Here is a 16,079-nt window from a genome sequence, read left to right as displayed (position 1 = left end):
ACAGATACTACTTTTGACTGCGGTAGGTACTTGGGTCTTTCAAGGCATTGGAGCTCAGATGACTGGGTCCAGGTGGTAAGCCTGCGCACGGGGCATCTGGAATTCGGATGGGCAGGCGGCTGGGGTGAGGATCCGCGGTGGGGGCGTCGGGAGCTCAGGTGGGTGGGCGGTCAGGGCGCTGGGAGCTTAGATGTGCAGGCAGCTGGGGCAAGGATCCGCGGTGGGGGCATCAGAGCTCGGATGGGTTGGCTGGTGGGGCCAAAAGTAGGGGAGGGTCGACTTTTACATGGGATCAACTATTTCACAAGTATATACTGTAAGTACGTGTTTCTTAAGATAAGTTATTCTGGGTTGTGCCCCTTTGCCAATAGTTAATAGTCTTTTACTGTTTGCCAAATATGTTCTTGTTCTTCACAATCAGCTTTCATCTTGCTGAATCATTAACATATGGAATGTTCTTTGCTTTTCTACTTTTATTTCACGACTTTTTCTCATATCGTGTGTGGTGATGAACTCTCTCATCATCACATGAGGGAGGCAGTTGGTGTAGTAGTTAGCGCCACGCCTTTACAGCGCCAGTGTTCGGGACTTGTGTTCGAATCCCGCACTATCTGTAAGGAGTTTGTAGATTCTCCCCGTGTCTGTGTGGGTTTTCCCCAGGGGCTCCGATTTTCTCCCACTGTTCAAAACGTGCCAGGGGTGTAGGTTAAAAGGGTGTAAATTGGGCAGCAAAGACTCATGGGCTGAAATGGCCTGTTACCGTGTTGTATGTCTAAACTTAAAAAAAAATATAATTGTGCTGAAGTACTTACTGTTTCTGAAAAGACTTTATCAGGGGAGAGATCATTCCTTGTCTCTCTCTCAAAGATGACCTGAGATTTACTGAGGTTCCTTTCCTTCTTTCTGGCCTTGTTCCCTCGGCCATCGAGCTCCTCTCTGTCCACGTTGTCATCGAGCTTGGAGAGGGTCAAAGGCCTTCCCTCAAGGAGCGGGTCCAGAACAGAACTGTGAGCAACACATCATTGCACCTCCTGCTCAATATTTCCTTTTGCGTCATTGGGGAACATCTCTGCAATTATGTCTCAATAATTAAAAGCCTTACAGATGGGGTTCGTTCTTTGAGCTGTTGGGTCTCTCCAGCATTGTGTTATGCGAGTCCCTTGCCCACTCATCCCTTCCACTAATCGCTCCCTTGGCACCTTCCACTGCAGCCGCAGGAAGCACCACACGTGAGCCCACACCTCCTCTCTCACCACCATTTGGAGCCCCAAACCGTCCCTCCAAGTTGTGATCTCCTCTACGTCAGAGAGATGGGACGCAGACTGGGAGATCGCTTCGCCAAGCACCTTCCACTGCAGCCGCAGGAAGCACCACACGTGAGCCCACACCTCCTCTCTCACCACCATTTGGAGCCCCAAACCGTCCCTCCAAGTTGTGATCTCCTCTACGTCAGAGAGATGGGACGCAGACTGGGAGATCGCTTCGCCAAGCACCTTCCACTGCAGCCGCAGGAAGCACCACACGTGAGCCCACACCTCCTCTCTCACCACCATTTGGAGCCCCAAACCGTCCCTCCAAGTTGTGATCTCCTCTACGTCAGAGAGATGGGACGCAGACTGGGAGATCGCTTCGCCAAGCACCTTCCACTGCAGCCGCAGGAAGCACCACACGTGAGCCCACACCTCCTCTCTCACCACCATTTGGAGCCCCAAACCGTCCCTCCAAGTTGTGATCTCCTCTACGTCAGAGAGATGGGACGCAGACTGGGAGATCGCTTCGCCAAGCACCTTTGCTCTGTCTGCAGCAGTGACAAGGATTTCCCAGTGGCCAACCATTTCAATCCTGCGTCCCACTCCCGTGCTGACACGTCTGTCCATGGTCTTGCACTATCCCACCAGGACCACTCGCATATTGGAGGAGTTATACCTAACATTCCATCTGGCACTCTCCAAACGGATGGCATTAACATTGATCTCTCCAATGTCTACTAGTCCACTCCCTGTTCTCCCACTCTTCCCCATCCCTCTATCTTCTTTCCTCCAGTTCTCCGCCCCCTTCTCTTTCCATTCACAGAATCATCCCCCTCCCCCTGTTTGCTGCTGTGCCTTCCCTCCCTTAGCCACCTATTACCTCCTGCCTGTGGGCATGTGCTCCACCCCCTGTCCCTCCCCCCCCCAACCATTTTGTTTGGGCACCTGCCTACATATTGCTTGTATCTTGATGAAGGGCTCAGGCCTAAAAGGTTGGTTATGTGTCTTTATCTTTGTTACATATAATTTTGATGTTTGACCTGCTGAGTTTCTCCAGCATTGTGCTTTTACAGATGTGGTGTGATGGTTTACACTGAAGAACCTAGGTCTTCTCCAATGGTGTGGTGGAGGGTAAGAAGGGACAAGTAGTGAGGGCCACACTTCAAGAAACTCTTCCCCAAATCAGAGGCGAGGGGGGAGAGAGAGTCCGAGGGAAGATGAAGGGCATGTTCTTCACCCAGAGAGTGGCAAGTATGTGAATGCACTGCCCGAGAGAGGGAGTTGAAGTTGGATTATTGAAAACATTGTCAAGATGAGAGCGCGTTCGCACTACTGACCCACAACAGCATCGCCAGATCCAGCTCCCACAGAGTCATCAAGTTTGCAGGTGACACAACAGTCGTCGGCCTCGTCAGCAACAAGGATGAGCCGCTCGACAGAGAAGAGGTGGAAAATCTCGTGAAATGGTGGGAGAGCAACAACCTGAGTCTCAATGTGGACAAGATGAAGGAGATGATCGTGGACTTCAGGAGGACCAGGAATGACCACTCTCCTCTACACATCAACAACTCTGTAGTGGAGAGAGTCGAGAGCACCAAGTTCCTTAGAAGTTCACTGAACTAGTGACCTGTCGTGGACACTCAACATCTCCTCACTGTCAGGAAGGCACAACAGTGACTGCACTTCCTGAAAAGACTGAAGTGGGCCAGGCCACCGGCCGCCATCATGTCAACCTTCTACAGGAGCTCTATCAAGGGTGTCCTGGCCGGCTGCATCACAGTGTGAGACAAGTGCTGCAGAGAAATGGTTCAGAGGTCAATCCACAGGACCATAAGAATTGCAGAGAGGATCACTGGAATCTACCTCTCCCCTCATCAATGCGAACTACCAGGATCATTGTCTGAAGCGGCTACGCAAAATCAGTGAGGGCCCCTTCCACCCCACACACAGCATCTTTCAGCTGCTCCCGTCGGGAAAGAGATGCAGGAGGATCAGAGCCAGCACCACCAGGATGCGGAACAGCTTCTTCCCACGACAGTGAGAATTCTGAATGACCAAAAGAACTGCTTGCACTCACTGCCCGAGTCTGTCATATTCGTGAAACAATAGCTATTTATTTATCTGTATGCATTGTTCGTCTGTCTGTGTGTTATGCCTGATTGTGCAACTGCCTGTTTTTGCATCGAGGACTGGAAAATGAGGTTTTGTTGGGTTTTACTTGTACAATTGGATGCCAAACTTGACTTGATTGACTCACCCATTGGAAGCAGGTCGAGACGAGGCACTGTCTGATGATGTAGATGAGCTGGACAGCACAGACGAAGCCATGGACACAGTGGAGAGCCGGCGGAGTGTGGACGACATGATGTAAGGGAGGATCATTGAGCCTGATCTGCTCCGTTTCCTGTCAGTGAGAGATGGTGGCTGAGGAGAGGGGAAACAGAATTAATTCCAGAGATCCCATGAAAATTGGGGAGGGGGGGGTGGGAAATCAGATGACAGAAAGCGCTGGGAATACTCAGCAGGTTAGCCAGCATCTATGGCAAGAGAACCATTCAGTGGAATGATTCTGATGAAAGGTCAATGAGTCAGGCAGTGTCCTTGGATAGAGTACTCAGTAGTTAGTGTGTTCTGCCTGGGTTACAAGTCTCTGGGCATCCACCCTTCTGATCAAGTCCTGCCCGAGGGGTGTCCCAGCATTGAGATGGTAGCGTTGCGATCTGACGTGTTTCACAGAGGGGTGGGAAGAGAGGGGTGGGTGGGAAGAGAGGGGTGGGTGGGAAGAGAGGGGTGGGGTGGAAAGAGGAGGTTGGAAAGAGGGGGTGGAAAGAGGGGGGTGGAAAGAGGGGGGTGGAAGACGGGGTGCTTGATCAGAACATTGAGCTTGAAGATCAGAGTTGCAGCCTACAAGGAATCAATGTCAGAGAAAAGATCCATTCATTCAATGGGCTCCTGGGTGTTTGCTTTGGTGAGTGCTCCCCAAAGGCCATAGGTCACACCAAAACCACCCCACCCATGTCCACAGTGGTGGGATCCTGCAGGAAATGACATCACTTGGTGCAGTAAAAACACCATAAATGCTAGACGGAACTCAGCTGGTCTTGCAGCGTCCGTTGGAGGTAAAGATACATTACTGACGTTTCGGGCCTGAGCCCTTCTTCAAGGTATGAAGGTGACTCAATCAAGACTGGGAGAGAAAGGGGGAAGAATGGGAGGGGGAGAAGTCCAGACCCACAAACAAAAGGTGTTAATTGGATCTAATAAAAGGTGAGAATTGATTTTGGCTCTGTGAAAGAAGGCAGAGGAAAAAGGGAGAGAGAGAAGAAGAGGAAAAGAGACAGAAGGTTGAAGATGGTGGGAGGTTTTAATGGAAACTGGAGGTCAATATTAATGCCATTCAGTTGGAGGGTGCCCAGAGAGAAGATGAGGTGTTGTTCCTCCAATTTGTGGAAGGTCTCAGTCTGGCAGTGCAGGAGACATAGACAAAGGAACAGGGTGGGGAATTGAAGTGAGTGGCCACTGAGAGATCCACACTCTTGTGGAGGATAGAGTTGAGGAGCTCAATGAAGTGATCTCCCAGTCTGTGACACCAATGCGGCCATGTGTACCCAGACTCGTATGGTTCAGGACAGACATCAGAAAGCCATGCAAAAGGTGACCTGCCCATTCCCTTGCCCTCTGTTGGTAGGTACCTCATGAGCAGGAGTTCAGAGGATGCAATGGCATTTACTGTAAATACTCGGGTAATCGTTGAATTTTTTTGGACCAAATTTTCAGGTCAAATTTGAGGGGGAGTGGTGGGTCGACTTTTACATGGGTCATACTTTTGACTGCAGTAAGTACCTGCATTGTTCAAGGCTTTGGGAGCTTGGATGGCCAGGACCATCAGTGTTTCCTGTGTGATGTTGTCTACCTAACATCCAACAGTGCTTCCTGTGCGACGTTGACCGTCTAACGCCCATCAGTGTTTCCCATGTGACTTTGTCTGCCTAATGCCCATCAGTGTTTCCCATGTGACGTTGTCTGTCTAACGCCCATCAGTGTTTCCCGTGCGACGTTGTCTGTCTAACATCCATCAGTGTTTCCTGTGCGACGTTGTCTGCCTAACAACCATCCGTGTTTCCCGTGCGATGTTGTCTACCTAACATCCAACAGTACTTCCTGTGCGACGTTGTCTGTCTAACGCCCATCAGTGTTTCCCGTGTGACGTTGTCTGTCTAACACCCATCAGTGTTTCCCGTGCAATGTTGTCTGTTTAACGTCCATCAGTGTTTCCTGACCCTGGGTTTTTATTTAAAAACCGAACACTAGCAAATAATTTTCATTGCTTGGGTCTCTTGCTCATGCTGCTGGGGGAAGAGCCCTCCTCACTGTACTCGGTATAAGGAAATTCAAAACCTTTGGGTTTAAGGAGAAGATCGACAGGGTGTCAATAACGTTGAGGAGCCACCAGATGTTAACATTTCATCAGCGGAGAGTTCTGACATCTTCAATACACCTAGTCCAGTGGTTCTCAATTTCCACTCTCATACCACCTTACATAATCCATTACTAACAGAGGATGCCATTAGTGCTCTGTGGTTAGTATGGGATTACTTTGGGTGGTGAGTGGGCAAAATAAAGGTTGGGAACTACTGACTGCGAGGTTGTAAAACCAGTGAGGCCCCATCACCAAATGAAGCTCAGCTCACCAAGGTGATCACACCGTACAGCCTTTGAACTTTCTCCTTCAGCTCCCTGAAGCACGAGACCATCCAGTCGTGCAGGGGCCTCAGCTCCTCCGTTGATTTCTCTCCGTGAATTCGGATCCCCTCAGCCAGCAGTGGGATCTGGGAAGAGAGGGACGCAGAGCATCAGAATTGAAGGAGAGGTTCCACTCCAAGATCCAGTGGGACCTGCTCTCGTTTCTGGAGTGGAGGTGATCCCAGGCTGGGGCGAGCTGGCACCAAGGGATCAGCAGGCAGATCCTGGCTGTGAGGCCAGTCTGTAGGGATTTATGCCCACAATATAAGGGTTCAAGGCCAGGCCTCTGCATGCGTCGTCCACGTGCGCCTGCTCTGCTTTCTCAGCTGGGATTCTCCTCTTCATGCTCCAAAAAGATGAAAATCCATAATTCACCATGGAAACAGGCCCTTTGGCCCACTAAATCTATACTGTACCAATGAGCTGATTGACTTCAGAAGGGAAAACCAGAGGTGTACAATCCAGTAATTATTAGCAGATTAAAGGTGGAGAGGGTGACCAAATTTAACGTCTATGGAGTCATTATCTTGGAGGATCTCGGCGGAACACACCAATGGCATCATGAAGAAAGCACATCAGCACCTCTGCTTCCTCGAGAGATTTCTACAGATGTGTGGTGGAAAGTGTGCTGACCGGCTGCATCGCGGTCTAGTATGGGGACACTGATACCGATACCCCTGAGCATAAACCCCTGCAAAAGGTAGTGGACACAGCGCAGGACATCACGGGTAAAACCTTCCCCACCATCGAGAACATCTACAGAGAACAGCAGCAATCATCGAGGATCAACACCACCCAGTACACGCTCTGTTCTCGCTGCTGCCATCAGGAAAGAGCTCTAGGTGCCACCAGACTCATACCACCACGGTCAGGAACAGCTGCGACCCCTCCACCATCAGACTCCTCAACTACAAACTCAATCAGGGACTCATTATTTAAGGACTCTTAATTTTACATTTTATAGATTTTTTTTTCTCTCTGTATCGCACAATTTGTTTACATTTCTATTTTTTTTTCCAATATATACATTGAGCTCAGTTTTATTTTACACTAAATGGTAATTCTGCCGCGTCTGCAGGAAAAAGGAATCCCAGGGTTGTATGTGATGCCATGTATGAACTCTGACAATAAACCTGAAACCTGATCATTTAACCAGATTCAATAATTATAACTGGACAACAAAGATTTTGCTTCCTGAACACTTTTGGGTATATTTTATGGATTTTGGGCTGCTGATGCACCTTGGTTAAGATTCCAGATTTATTGTCAGAGAACGTACATGACATCACATACAATCCTGAGATTCTTTTTCCTGCAGGTGAGGTAGAATTACCACTTATTGGTAGTGCAAATAAAAACTGCACTCAATGTAAACATGTAAACAAATAAAGAAATGTAAACAAACTGTGCAATGCAGAGAGGAAAAAAAAAATCAGTGAAGAGCTTTATTGATTAAGAGTCCTTAAATGAATCCCTGATTCAACTTGACCACATGAAGGGGAAAGGGTGCAAACTCTCCACTGAACTCCTTGGCATCCCTGACGTCAGTCCCAGCTCTCGCCCACCCCTCCCCAGTCACCCACCTGCAAGGCGATCAGCTGCTTCAGGATGTCTATCTTCTCCTGGTCCTTGGGATTTTCCTGCATGTACTTCTGACTGAAGAAGGCCTGCCAAATAAAGAACAAGAACGATTGGGTCCTTCCACCGACCGACACCCGCCCCGACCCAGGGTAACAAGAACAGCCCTCTTCCTCCCCACACAGCTCAGCCATGAGGTGTCCAGATCAGAGGGGATGCGACCCTTACCCCGAGTCTGATGCGCGCAAATTTTGACTCAGCTCACCCATTGGGAAATCTACATTTCCTGAGAGGGGTGAACTGGGCAAGGCTACCAGCCACCATCATGTCAACCTTCTACAGGAGCTCTATTAAGAGCAACCTAGCCGGTTGCATCACTGAGAAATGGATAGGTGGTTAATCCACAGGACCAGAAGAGTGGCAGAGAGGATCACTGGAGTTTCCTTCCCTCCCTCATCAATGTGATCCACCAGGATCCCATATCCAAGGGAGAGTTAGGAAAACTGAATATAAAGCTAGATTGTTATCTGATCATTCACCCCTGTTATTAGCAATAGAACTGGAGGACATTCCACCAAGAACATGTAGATGGAGGTTAAACTACATGCTACTTAAAAGGCAGGAATTTAGAGAATTCATAGAGCGCCAAATTAAAATGTACTTTGAAATAAATACAGAATCAGTGAAATATAAATTTATATTATTGGATGCAGTGAAAGCCTTCATGAGAGGGCAGATAATAAGTTATGTAACTAAAATGAAGAAGGACTACAATCGGGAAATAGAACAGCTGGAAAGGGAAATAGCAGGTACAGAAAAAGAATTAGCAACAAGGGAAGATACAACAAAAAGAAGAGAATTGGCGGACAAAAAAATAAAATACGTAACACTACAAACATACAAGGTGGAGAAGAACATAAAAAAGACAAAGCAGAAGTATTATGAGCTAGGAGAAAAAATGCACAAAACACTAGCTTGGAAGCTTAAAACAGAACAAACTAAAAGAACAGTATTGGCATCAAGGAAAAAGGACAAACAAATTACATATAACCCAACAGAGATCGATGAAAACTTTAAGGAATTCTACGAGCAATTATACCGAACTGAGAACGAAGGGAAAGAAGACAAAATACATGAGTTTTTAGCTAAAATTGAACTGTAAGAAGAGGAGCAAAGCAAATTGATAAAACCATTTGAAATAGAGGAAATACAAGATATATTAAAAAAAGCTACCGAACAATAAAATGCCTGGGGAGGACAGACTCCCAATAGAATTCTATAAAACATTTAAAGAGTTACTAATTCCTCCTCTCCTGGAAGTAATGAACCAGATTGAAGAAACACAAAACTTGCCAGATTCATGTAAAAAGAGCAATAATTACAGTAACACCAAAGACGGGGAAAGATCCACTAACACCAGTATCGTATAGACCAATATCTCTATTTAACTCAGATTATAAGAAAATAGCTAAACTATTAGCAAACAGATTGGCCGACTGTGTACCAAAAATAGTAAAACTAGATCAAACTGGATTTATTAAGAAAAGACGAACAACGGACAATATCTGTAAGTTCATTAACTCAATCCATGCAGTACAAGGAAATAACACGGCAACAGTGGTGGCTGCTTTAGACGCAGAGAAAGCCTTTGACAGAGTAGAATGGAATTATTTATTCAAAGTACTACAGAGGTTCAACCTACCAGAGAAATATATTAATTGGATTAAAGCATTATATAAGGGACCATTGTCGAAGGTGACAGTATATGGATATATATCGAACCAATTTAAATTAAGCAGGTCAACTAGGCAGGGATGTCCACTAACTCCCTCACACTTCGCTTTACCAATAGAACCCTTGGTAGAACTGATAAGAACAGAAAATAAAACAAAAGGGATAAAAATAAAAGAGAAGGAATATAAAATCAGTCTATTTGCAGATGACATCATAGTATACTTAACAGAACCAGAATTATCAATAAAAGAATTACATAAGAAATTGAAGGAATATGGAGAAATATCGGGGTACAAGATCAACGCAAATAAAAGTGAAGCGATGCCAATGAATAATGCAAATTTCATAAAGTTTAAGAAAGAATCACCATTTAAATGGCAAACACAAGCAATCCGATACCTAGGTATTAGACTAGGCCATCTACACAAATTAAATTATCAGCCATTAATGAAGAAATTACAAGATGACTTAGAACATTGGAAAGATATTACCACTAACACTGATAGGAAGGGTAAATTGCATTAAAATGAATATCTTCCAAAGGATGCAATACCTATTTCAATCGTTACCAATTCTCTTAACAGAGAAATTTTTCAATGAACTAAAGAAAATAATAAGGAAATTCTTATGGAAAGGGGGGAAACTGAGGATAGCGCTAGATAAATTAACAGAATGGTACAAACAAGGTGGTTTGCAGCTACCAAACTTTAAGAATTATTATAGAGCAGCACAATTAAGATATCTATCAGATTTTTATCAAACAAGGGAAAAACCAGATTGGACCAGGTTAGAGCTAGATAAAATAGGGGAGAAGGTACCAGAACATATAATTTATAAGTGGGATGAAAAACTGGTGCAACATAGAATTTCACCAGTACTGCACCATCTGCTCAACATTTGGAAGAAAATTCACGTGGAAAGGAAAAAAAACAAATTACCAACTACCAAAGTTGTTATTGACACAAAATCACCTAATCCCTTTCACAATAGATAACCTTTCCTTTAGAGAATGGGAGAGAAAAGGGATCAAAAGAATAGAAAATTGTTGTTTGGGAAATAATTTATTATCTTTTGAACAAATGAAGTACAAATATGGTATAACTCATGGTACAATGTTTGCATACCACCAACTGAAAACCTACTTAAAGGACAAATTGGGAAGCAGGCTGAGGTTACCAGAAGGAAGCAGCTTTGAATATGTGATTACAGACACAACGATAATTAAAAGATTTATAACAAACATGTACATCAAACTGCAAGAGAAAGAAAATGATGAAATAAGCTGTAAACCCAAACAAAAGTGGGAACAAGATCTAAACAAAGATAAAAAATGAAAAATGGGAAAAGGTATGCTCTGGAACTATGAGAAATACAATAAACACGAGGTTACGCATGATACAATATAATTGGTTACACAGGCTATCTATCACGCCCCAAAAATTAAATAAATGGGATCCAACAGTATCAGATAGATGTTTTTGTTGTAAGAAGGAAACGGGAACAACAGTACATGCAATTTGGGCATGTGAGAAAGTGAAAAAGTTTTGGGAAGATCTAAATCAGGTATTAAATAAAATCACAAAAAGCAACATATCGAAAAATCCAGACATCTTTCTTCTAAGTAATATAAGAAGTAAAGAATTAGGCCTCAAATTGGATGAAGCACAAAATAGATTTATTATAATAGCCTTAGCTGAAGCAAAAAAAATTATAATGTCAACCTGGAAATAAGAAGAGAGCCTGAGAATACAGCAATGGTACATGGAAATGAATAAATGTATTCCATTGGAAAAAATAACATATAATTTAAAAAATAAAGTCACAATATTCGAACAAATTTGGGAACCGTACATGGAACAACAGAGAGGGCTTGCCTCCGACCTCCACCCCCTAAAATGATAGAATGAGAAGAAGACGAAATGAACTGACCCAGTGTGTAAAAGTAGATGACACAATTTTCTTGTTTATTTTCATTGTGTGATGACATTGTTTAATGGGTTTAATGTATCGTATATGTTGAACGTTGAGTGGGTGGGGAGGGGGGGTGGGAAGGAGGGAGGGAAGGGAGTGGGGAAAAGGGGAGAAAATTACACTGTGTATATTCAAGAGGGAAATGATTGTGTGTATTTTGGTTAATAACGTTCATAGTGTGAAAAATAAAAAATTTAAATAAAAAAAGTGATCCACCATTATCATTGTCTGAAGAGGGCGTGCAAAATCATCAAGGAGCAGGGTCGGAGCCAGAACTAATGTTAGATGGGACATTAGGATAACCTGGGGGAGGAGGGTTACAGACTGACAGTAGTAGACTCGCTCAGCGGTGGGGTGGGGTGCTGGTGGTGGCCTACCTGTTGAGAGGACAAAAACCTCCTCCATCCCTCTGAAAGTGCTGCTTTTATCGCATGAAGAGTCAAGCAAGCTGGACGCTAGATGCATGCAGGGATGGGACTGACGGCAAGTGATGGGGGGGGCCATGCCCATAAATGCCCCCCCATAGTCCCAACCCCATTGAGGACCCCTTCCACCCTGCACACAGCATCTTTCAGGCACTTCCGTCAGGGAAGAGATGAAGGGGTATCAGAACCAACACCACCAGGCTGAGGAACAGGTTCTCCCCATGGGCAGCGAGGATGCTGAACGACTAAAGGAACTGCTCGCACTCACTCTCCGAGACTCTCATATTCATGAAACAATATTTATTTGTTTAGATGAAATACTTGTCCTGCATGTGTATTGTTTGTCTGCACGTGTGTTATGTCTGGTTGTATGTCTGCATGTTTTGCACCGAGGACCAGGGAACGCTGTTTCGTCGGGTTGGACTTGTACAGTCAGATGACAATAAAATTGATTTGTAATTCAGCATGTGAACAAGGACTCTTACCCATTTTTTTTAACAGATGCAGCTCTTCGTGGGACAAGAACCAATCTGCCCAATGCCGTAAGAAATTGCAGAGAGTTGTGAAGGCAGCTCAGATCATCACACGTCCCCTCCCCTACATCAATGCCATCTTGCACTGTCAATGCGTTAAAGGACGCCTCCTTCTCTCGTCCAGTTACACTTTCTTCTCCTCCCATCAGGCAGAAGACACGAGGTCGAAGACATGGACTTCCAAATTTAAGGACACTCCCTTCCCACGCTCTTTAAATGGACCTCCCTGATCCTCCTGCACTGTTATTTAATGGTGCTTTGTTTGACCCCTGCATACCTCCTTATTGTAATGAAACTGCACGACCCTATTACAGCACCAGTGACCCGGGTTCGAATCCTGCACTGTCTGTAAGGAGCTTGTACGCTCTCCCTGTATCTGTGTGGGTTTCCCCGCCCCTGTTTCTTCCCACTCTTCAAAACGTACGGAGTTTGTAAGTTTATTTGAGGGCACAGGCTCGTGGGCCGGAAGGTCCTGTTACCGAGCTGCATGTCTAAAAAGAAATCTGCACTCTATTTGCAGTACCTACTGTTCATGTGGAGTTTGCCTGGATAGAACGCACAACAACGTTTTGTATTGTGTCTCGTTATATGTGACAATGAAACGATTCGGTTCAATTCACCTTCTCGTAATTTGTGAAGCCGCCCATCACAGCTGCATCGACTATCCCGTTGAGGAGCATGGAGAGAGGGTGGGCAGGCAGGGTCCGATCCCAGGCGTACTGCTGCACCATGTTGCTGATCTTCTCGTTGGTCCGCTCCATGGTTTCGATGGCATTCTCCAAGGGGCTGATCTCTTCCTGTGTGCAGATCGGAGAATGGTTTAACTTCCCCCTTCCTCATTCACTCATCGCCTCACCCACTTTCTTTCCACTTTCTCCATTCCAGGAGAACTCCCCTCAGTGACCATTCCTCCCCTGTCAATCGACTGAGGAGGGCATCACGCATCTGCCAAAGCTCTGGACTGAGACAGAAATCTGACTCCTGTCCCTTGAACAAGAAATAAACTGAAACTGCTTCAATTCTGTGCCCCACTCCCATGATAACATGTCCTTCTAGGTACTATGTGACGGATTATGTTATATTTTATATAGATATGTTTTAAAGGAGGCAAGTTGTGTGGGGTTTTTCTAGTGTAGGTCACAAACAAACACTTCACAACACAGATCTAATTTAAAATGACAGAGCTCTGTTCAAGCCAGACAGTCCAGGCTCCGAGTACCTTTGCAAAAACTTTGAAGAATACCTATAGGGACTTCACAAGTAGGTGTTAATTGGACATGCTGTGGAGTAATGGATTATTGTTTTGGAAAGCAACAGATGAACAGACTCAGAAGATTGGGGATCTGTTTGAATGCAGTCTGCTGTTCGAAGAAGGTCATGTGATTTTGCAAGCGGGGGGGTGGGGAGGGGAGAGAGAGAGAGAGATGAGAGAAAAAACTAGTTTCTGCAGCATGGCAAGCTGGCAGCTTGTTTAAAAGCCCATTTTGAAGATGGGTTGTGAGTTGTGAGTTCAACCTGTTGAAACAACCCATGTGGTCCATACAAGAGGAAATGGCTGGCTAGAGTGTTTCACCTGAAATAAGGGAAACAAAAAGGTGGCCTACAGAAGAGGTTATCATTTAGAAAACTCTGATGGGGCAAGTTTCTTTGGCAAGACACTGAAGTGGCTGATCAGAAGGTATCAGTTTGTGTGGGTGTCTAATGAGCAATGGATCTCTCTCTGAAACCAACGAGAACCTTCCTGAGCGGTAACCAATTACATTTAACCACCAAAGCTTGGTGAAAATTCATAAATGTTAAATTCTGTGCACAGTATAAAAATTGCCTGATACTGGTGAACTTGGAGGAGTGAGAAATGAGATTGGACTGGGAATCAAAGAACTTTTCTGAACTTATACATGTGCACTTCGAATTAGAAGGAGGTTAAGTTAAGTCAATAGTAACAAGTTAAAGTTTGATCCTGTTTTCATGTTTAAAGATAATTAAAAGTAACATTTGTCTCGGTGACTTTCTATTGCTGCTGGGTTTTGGAGTCCTCTGGGCCCGTTATAACTGTCAAACCAAGACCACCCATAAATTGGAGGAGAAACTATCTAATTTCCCATCTGGACACTCTCCGACAGGAAGGCATTAACATCGACTTCTCCAGTTTTTGCTAGCCCACTCCCCATTCTCTCCCATTGCCCTGTCCTCTTTCCTCCAGCTCTCCACCCCCCTCCCTCTCCATTCACGGTGTCCTGTTTGCTGCTGTGCCCTCTCTCAATCCACCTATTACCTCCTGCCTGTGGAACCATACTCCACCCCCTGCCACTCTCCACCACCAACCACACCCCCCCACCCCCCAAACTGCCTGTCTACATTTTGCTCATACCTTGACGGTTATGTATCTTCAGCTTTGTCATGTAAAGTACGGTGTCTGACCTGCTGAGTTTCTCCAGCATTGTGTCTTTACTGGAGGAACTCAGAAGGTTGGGCAGCATCCGTGGAGAGAAATGTTCTGAGGGAAGCAGACAAATCTTCCTTCCTTTTCCCACCCCTCTGTCTGCTAGTCCCAAAATGGTTATTCAGAAAATAGAAAATTAATTTTCCTTAGCATCTCTGGATGTACCCAGTATAACTTAACTGTGTTTAAGTTCAGCATTTTGGTGATGCATTTCTGAAGGTCAAACCTGAAGGCTGAGTACAGGGTTAATGGTTGGATGCTTTACTGATGGACCTTGGGGTCCAAATCCATACATCTCTCAAGGTGATTGCACAGGTCGATAGGATAGTGAAGAAGGCTAATGGGATGCTGGGCTTCATTAATTGGACAATTGAGATCAGGAGTCCAGAGGTCATGTTGCAAATCTCTGGTGAGACCACACTTGGAATGTTGTGTTCAGTTCTGGTCACCTCATTATAGAAAGGATGTGGAAACTATGGAGAGGGGGCAGAGGAAATTACCAGGATGTTGCCTGGATTGGAAAATAAGTCCTCTGAGGCAAGGTTAGCAGAGCTGGGACTTTTTGGAGTGAAGAAGGAAAAGAAGGATGAGAGGAGACTTAATAGAGGTCTACAAGAATCTGAGAGGCATAGATAAGGTGGACAGCCAGACATTTTTCCTAGGGTGGGAGTAGCAAACACCAGAGGATGTCTGTACAAAGTGAAGGGAGGGAAGTTTAGGGGAGACATCAGGGCTAAGGTTTTTTTTACACAGAGGGTGCCTGGAATGCCTCACCAGGGCTGGTGGTGGGGGCTGAAACATTGGGGGGGGGGGGGCACTGTCATCCAGGCACATGGATGAAAGGAAAATGGAAGGTTGCGGAGAAGGGAGGGATTAACATTTCTTTTTGGTCGGAATATGTAGGGCCTGTACTGTGCTGTCATGTTCCATGTTTTTGTCACTTGATCGAAAGTATTGTAGGGAAGTTTGTTTTGCGAGTAATCCAGCTAGTCACCCCATACTTACCACAGCCATACAAACACAGCGCAGAGGTCCAGAGATCAGTTAGAACAGAAAAATGCTACGTGACATTGTCACTTAGAGAAGATGAGATATTCTATTTCCAATTTGAATGTAAATTTTCAAACACTGTGGGGACCCCTTTTGAATTACTTTCATAATCTTTGATTTGTTATGAAGGTAATGAGGTAATTTATTACTCTAATAAGAATTCTGTCCTTTTTTTGGCCACGCACCTTATTTCTTGGTCGTGGGTCTAGAGCAGTGGTTCTCAACCTTTTTCTTTCCACTCACATCCCACCATAAGCAATCCCTATGCCATCGGTGCTCTGTGATTAGTAAGGGATTGCCTAAGGTGGGATGTGAGTGGGAAGGTTGAGAATCACTGCTCTAGACCCAATTG

The 16,079-nt window shown here is 45.2% G+C and overlaps 1 protein-coding gene across 1 annotated transcript in view; it reads right to left on the bottom strand.

Annotated features, from left to right (window-relative positions):
* Window positions 1-16,079, bottom strand: part of LOC138752907 (dedicator of cytokinesis protein 5-like) — a 158,296-nt gene that overhangs the window by 12,226 nt on the left and 129,991 nt on the right. Inside the window, 5 exon segments of the mRNA XM_069915516.1 lie at window positions 813-1,005; window positions 3,508-3,674; window positions 5,942-6,079; window positions 7,577-7,660; window positions 12,855-13,031. Coding sequence (XP_069771617.1) covers window positions 813-1,005; window positions 3,508-3,674; window positions 5,942-6,079; window positions 7,577-7,660; window positions 12,855-13,031 — 759 coding nt within the window.

This window comes from Narcine bancroftii, chromosome 2 (assembly GCF_036971445.1).
Source record: "Narcine bancroftii isolate sNarBan1 chromosome 2, sNarBan1.hap1, whole genome shotgun sequence".
In the NCBI taxonomy this organism is placed as follows: Eukaryota; Metazoa; Chordata; class Chondrichthyes; order Torpediniformes; family Narcinidae; genus Narcine; species Narcine bancroftii.
The sequence above is the reverse complement of the archived record's forward strand: the minus strand, read 5'-3'. Positions and strand labels throughout refer to the sequence as shown.